This window comes from Lucilia cuprina, chromosome 5, assembly GCF_022045245.1.
Source record: "Lucilia cuprina isolate Lc7/37 chromosome 5, ASM2204524v1, whole genome shotgun sequence".
NCBI classification, from domain to species: Eukaryota; Metazoa; Arthropoda; class Insecta; order Diptera; family Calliphoridae; genus Lucilia; species Lucilia cuprina.
In genome coordinates this window covers 5860284-5866817 of record NC_060953.1, presented here as the reverse complement: position 1 = coordinate 5866817, position 6534 = coordinate 5860284, and the positions used below count along the sequence as shown (strand labels likewise).

At 31.9% G+C, this 6534-nt stretch overlaps 1 protein-coding gene across 1 annotated transcript in view; it reads right to left on the bottom strand.

The window, feature by feature from the left end:
* Window positions 1-2615: 2615 nt before the first annotated feature.
* The window catches only part of LOC111686305 (pleckstrin homology domain-containing family G member 5), a 15247-nt gene continuing 11328 nt past the window's right edge, over window positions 2616-6534 (bottom strand). Inside the window, exons 4-10 of the mRNA XM_046951382.1 lie at window positions 6255-6358; window positions 5642-6141; window positions 5124-5585; window positions 4148-4258; window positions 3448-4078; window positions 3229-3385; window positions 2616-2748 (exon numbers count right to left, since the gene is read on the bottom strand). Of these exons, the coding sequence (XP_046807338.1) occupies window positions 2637-2748; window positions 3229-3385; window positions 3448-4078; window positions 4148-4258; window positions 5124-5585; window positions 5642-6141; window positions 6255-6358 (2077 nt within the window). The 3' untranslated portion in view covers window positions 2616-2636. The remainder of the gene's footprint in view (window positions 2749-3228; window positions 3386-3447; window positions 4079-4147; window positions 4259-5123; window positions 5586-5641; window positions 6142-6254; window positions 6359-6534) is intronic.

The window sequence follows — 6534 nt, the reverse complement described above, 5'->3', positions numbered from 1 at the left end:
ACTAGAACTGAACTAGAACTGAACTAGAACTGAACTAGAACTGAACTAGAACTGAACTAGAACTGAACTAGAGCTGAACTAGAACTGAAGTAGAACTGAACTAGAACTTTACTAGAACTGAACTGGAACTGTACTAGAACTGAACTAGACTTCAACCAGAACAAGTACTTAACTAGAATTGAATTGATGTACAACTAAAGTAAATCTAATGTACAAGAACTAAAACTAAATTTGATCTGATTGAGAAAATTATGAAATGTATGGAATGATTAAACAAAAAATGCAAGATTAACTATAAAAAAGGATTTAAAATATGAGCAATAATTTCAATTATAAAATGTGTTCTAATCTTTTAAATCAATCGATTCCTAAATTCATGAAACATTTTCTATTATCAACTATTTTATAATTTTCAAATTGGGAAGTTTAATTAAAGTTAAATTATTATATAACATTTATGATCAACAGAATATTTATACTAATCTTTAACACTTTTCAATCTCCTTTCTGTAAATAGAGTTCCCCTACGTCGAGGCATGGCATTTTCAAATTCCATTAAAAATCCACCTTTGTTAAAGACACGCAATATTACCTCACAAAACAGTATAAATTGGCATCAAATACCAGCCACGCCCACACCCACAAGTCCACAGTCCCAACAAACATCCCCAGCGGCCGCCAATAATGTGGCCATAAAAACTTCAACAAGTCATTTAAATGCAGGAGGAGCAGCATTAATTACAGGCAGTAGTAATCCCTGTGTGAATACAATAGCAGAGCAACAAGAGCAAGAACCTGTTCCACAATCACAACAACAACAGCAGCAGCAACAACAACAACAACTAACAACAGAAACTACAACCACAGATTGTACTGGACTACAATTGACCAATAATGTTATTTTCAGCACACAATTATCAAATTCCACAGAAACGGATGTTTGATTTTATTTAAGAAAAAAAGCAAGAACAACAAAAATAAAAACTACCAAAATTGTTATAAATTAGTAGAAAATGTAAAAGATTTTACCAAAAGAAAACAAAAACAAAAAAAATATTAAATCTTAATATTTTAAATAAAACTACTTTTTTGTAAAGTAGTATGAAAAAAAATACTAATTTTAAAAAATTTTGAAAGAAAATTTGTTAAAAAAAAGACACTTAAAAAATAAAGAAAAATTAATTTGTTATTTTGTTAATAGAAGTTAAAACTTAAGACCATTTTAAACTGCAAAACAATAATCTAATGAGACCATAGTTTATTAAACAAAAACTAAACAAAATGTTTTGTTTCTTTTTAGAAAAAAAATAGAAAAATATTACCAAATACAACTTTTATTAAACTATAACAAGATTTTTAAGAAAAATCTACAGTTTTTCAGCTTTAGAATTTGTTAATTTGAAAGTTTCTCTTTTAAACCAATAAAAACCTTGTAAATTTTTTTGTTAAATATGTAATTTTCTTAAGTAAATAAAAAAAAAACTACAAACCAGAATTAACAGTATTTATGTTGTAAATAAATAAAATACTTAAAATTGAGCAAATTATTTAAGTTTAAATAATTAATTAAATAATTATTGTAATTAAAGAAAATTTTGAAAAAAAAAATCAAAAACTAATCAAATAAAATTATAAATTAAATATTCATAAAAATATCAAAAGTTTTGTAATTTTTTTTAACAAAAACTTAACAAATGTGAAAATTTTTAAACAAAAATGACACTAAATAGGGAAATATTTATAAACAAAATTTAAAAATATAAAAAAAAATAGTTTTACAAGAATTGTTTAAAGAAAAATATGCAAAGACTTTTAAAAAATACTAAACATTTTGCGTAAAAAAGGATGAGACTAAGTTGCGATTGAAGAACTAAACGTTAAACATAGTTTAGTTATAGTTCCGTTCTATTTTAGTATAGCTCACCACTACTTCTAGTTCTGTTCTAGTTCTGTTCTAGTTAAGTTTTAGTTTAGTTTTAGTTCAGTTCTAGTTCAGTCTTAGTTCAGTTCTTGTTCAATTCTAGTTCAGTTCTAGTTTAGTTCTAGTTCAGTTCTAGTTCAGTTCTAGTTCAGTTCAGTCTTGTTCAGTTCTAGTTCAGTTCTAGTTCAGTTCTAGTTCAGTTCTAGTTCAGTTCTAGTTCTATTCTAGTTCTGTTTTAGTTCTCTTCTAGTTTTGTTCTAGTTTTGTTCTAGTTCTGTTCCAGTTCAGTGCTAGTTAAGTTCTAGTTCAGTTCTAGCTCAGTTCTAGTTCAGTTCTAGTTCTAGTTCAGTTCTAGTTCAGTTCTAGTTCAGTTCTAGTTCAGTTCTAGTTCAGTTCTAGTTCAGTTCTAGTTCAGTTCTAGTTCAGTTCTAGTTCAGTTCTAGTTCAGTTCTAGTTCAGTTCTAGTTCAGTTCTAGTTCAGTTCTAGTTCAGTTCTAGTTCAGTTCTAGTTCAGTTCTAGTTCAGTTCTAGTTTAGTTCTACTTCAGTTCCAGTTCAGTTCTAGTTTAGTTCTAGTTTAGTTCAAGTTCAGTTCTAGTTCAGTTATGGTTTATTTTATCTTTAAGACCTATAAATTTCTCAATTTTTTCTTAAAAAGTACTTTCTGAGTCCTTCTTATATTTACTTATATTGAAGAGTATTTAGAAAGAAACAACTTACCTCGTTGGACTTGGTGGTGGATATGAAATGCCACGATGACTAGGTGATAGCAATAAATTACCGGAATGTGCACTATTGGCTGTACCCGGTACCAATAATGTATTATTACTATAAGTATGGTAAAGATTACTAAATAATGGTCCCAATGGTTACGCACACACATAAATTCACACACATATATAATACACAAATGCACACAAACAGTGGCAACCAAAAAAAGTAAGAGGCGTTTTTCAAATAAAATCCATAAAATTAAAGAGAAAAAAAAAAGAAATAAAAAGAAAGAAAAAAATCCATGTTAAAACTTAAAATGAATACGATTTTGTTTAAACATTATAATTGTTGTTTGTAACGTATTATGTTGACGTTTTAGGTTTTTCTTTTTAAATGAGATTTGAGGTAAATAATGAAGATGCTAACGAGAAGATGAGAAACTGATGAAATGTATGAAATTGAAATGGTGATGCAAGGAATTATAAGTTTAGTGGGAAAATAAGAATTTTTTTTAGGCACAAACTACTAATTACTACTTAGTTACGTTAAAAGGCGGATTTTAGGGGATTTAAAGCTTAAACTAGTACAACTTACGTATGACTGTGGTGAAGATTGAGGTTAGGTAAACTTTGACCCAAATGATTAAGAGGCTGCACCGTTAACATATTGGAGGAGGAGGTGGTATTCACTTTAAGTTTCTGGGGACTAATGGTTGTCAAGGTTTTTCCTTTTACAGGAAAACCATGGGCTCCTAAATTAGAAATCACTTTTTAGTAATTTTACTTAATTTCTTAGTATTTACAAAAGACTCACCCAAAAATGTGCAACCTTCATCACTGGACAGTGAATTGGTTTTATCAAAATCCACTGAAATATTACGTGAATCATTCCATTCCACTGAACCACTATGACTATTATTAGCACTCGTCACATGCGAGCATATGGATGAATTCATGGGTGATTTCTTAACACCCAATGAATCAGCCGCACTGCTCACATAACGCATAGAGTCCCAAGGATTTACCATAGAACTTTGCTTTAAGCGCGTATATATCATTTTAGCTCTCTTCAAAGCTTCATACCAATTTTTAGCCTCTGTACACTGTAGAGTAAATGCACTTATTGCCACTTGGAATTCATTTAGATAAACACAACTTAATAAATTATTGGAATGTTGTACTATAAGCCTATCGGTTAGATATGGCTGTCGTATCACTTTAAGGGTACCCAAACCCTTTTTCGCTATTGATTTACACACCAATAGCATGTCGGTTAAAAGAAAACAATGCACTTCGACTTTGCCGAGATTGTCTTTGTATTTGTGATCGCCCTCCATGAATAAATGTCGGACATGTTGAGAGGCACAGCCTTTCATGGGACCACACAAATCGAACATTTGACTGTACTGCTTAATCATCTTTTCCAAATGTTCATTGTTGGTGTCCTATGGAAAAAAGGGCAAAATGAAAAGGTTATAATTTGGAATACTCAATAGAAAATGGTAAAAACTTACCACCACATCATAGGATTCTATGCGCGCCATAACACCTTTTAAACGCTCATTTTCTTGTCTAGTAGTTAAATGATTATTAACGCTAAAAACAAAATTTTCGGTGGTATGAAGCTGTAAAAACAAAGAGGCATTATTTAAAAAAATGGCTTTAAAACTGAACTAAAATATAACTTTATCTGAACTGAACTTTAACTGAGCTTGAATTGAACTTGAACTGAACTTGAACTGAACTTGAACTGAACTTGAACTGAACTTGAACTGAACTTGAACTGAACTTGAACTGAACTTGAACTGAACTTGAACTGAACTTGAACTGAACTTGAACTGAACTTAAACTGAACTTAAACTGAACTTAAACTGAACTTGAACTGAACTTGAACTGAACTTGAACTGAACTTGAACTGAACTTGAACTGAACTTGAACTGAACTTGAACTGAACTCGAACTGGACTAGAACTGAGCTAGAACTGAACTAGAGCTGAACTAGAACTGAACTAGAACTTAACTAGAATTGGACTAGAATTGAACTACAACTAAACTAGAACTAAACTAAAACTGAACTGAATTAGAACTGAACTAGAACTGAACTAGAACTGAACTAGAACTGAACTAGAACTGAACTAGAACTGAACTAGAACTGAACTAGAACTGAACTAGAACTGAACTAGAACTGAACTAGAACTGAACTAGAACTGAACTAGAACTGAACTAGAACTGAACTAGAACTGAACTAGAACTGAACTAGAACTGAACTAAAACTGAACTAAAACTGAACTAAAACTGAACTAAAACTGAACTAAAACTGAACTAGAACTGAACTAGAACTGAACTAGAACTGAACTAGAACTGAACTAGAACTGAACTAGAACTAGAACTGAACTAGAACTGAACTAGAACTGAACTAGAACTGAACTAGAACTAGAACTGAACTAGAATTGAACTAGAACTGAACTTGAACTCAACTAAATTCACTCACCATGGTCTCTATGGCTTCAATTTCCTCCACATCTGTCATGTGTTTCTTTATAGCCGCCAGTAATAAACTGTACTTTGTCAAACGCTGCATTGGTCTCACCAAAATATCAGCTAAACGTAACCGATTGCACATTTTCTGAGCCTCACACCAGGCCAAATACGAGGTAAACAAAGAGTTTGTACGATTCAACTCTTTACAATAAAACTGACAAGTACTCTGCTCAGCACAGTACTTTTTATAGGGAGCGAAAATATTTGCAAACGCTATAAAACCCTGCTGGAAAAAAGCCACTCTTAAGGGTTCACGGGTATTAATACTATGCGCCACCATGGGATACAAATAAAATGTCCAAAATTTTAAATTAGCCTCACAAATATCGCGAATATTGGCAAACAAACGATGTTGATCGACCTCTTTCAGCAAACCCTCCTCCTGAACTGACTCCAAGCAGGCGAGAAAAAGCTATAAACAATAATTAATTAACATGAAGTTCCCTTAATTTGTAATAATTAACTTACATCCGTCACCGTTTGTAAACAATGTATATAATCGACTTCCGTTGTTACCAATTCCCAAATGGCAGTCTGTATTCTCATCTCACTGTCATTCATGCTACCACTCTCGACTATATCCATCCATGATTTATGTCTATTATCTAAATAATCTATGGCATTGACAAGATCAGGATGATCAAAACTTAAAGTGGCGGGAGTTTTTTGTGGTACACCATTTTTCGAATAGTTATTTAGTAATTCACACAACTGGCTCTGTTGGGGATTTTTTACTCCAAACAATCCTGACCATCGTTGTTTCAATTGTTTGCCCGTTAAATTCACCTCTGACGACTCATCCGTCGAGGCTGATGATAGCAGGCGTGGTGGTCGATTTCGCGATCCAAATGAGGCCGCTTTTTGTAGGGTCTTACGTGAACTATCCTTATCCATAATAATTAGGTGATGGCCGGCCAAATTTTCAACTTCAGTATTTTCATCCAGTGATGTTTGTAGGGGGGAAGTTCCTATGTGCGTGAAACAGATTAGCAAATCATTAAAAATTAATTAAATTTTTTATTCCGACTATAAGTTTACAAGCAAAACTGTTTTTTTTTAGTCACTGTTTTTAAGAACTTACCCGCTTCCAAAAATGCCGGTGTTTGGTTATTGTCATTACTATCGGTGATTGTTAATTGGGTAAAACTTAAATTACGTCTTCTTAAAGACTGACTTAAAGCATTTCTGTAAAAAAAATTGTATTAGTTATACAAACAGAACAGAACTAGAACATAACTAGAACAAAACTAAATCAGAACTAGAACTGAACTAGAACTGAACTAGAACAGAACTAGAACTGAACTAGAACTGAACTAGAACTGAACTAGAACTGAACTAGAACTGAACTAGAACTGAACTAG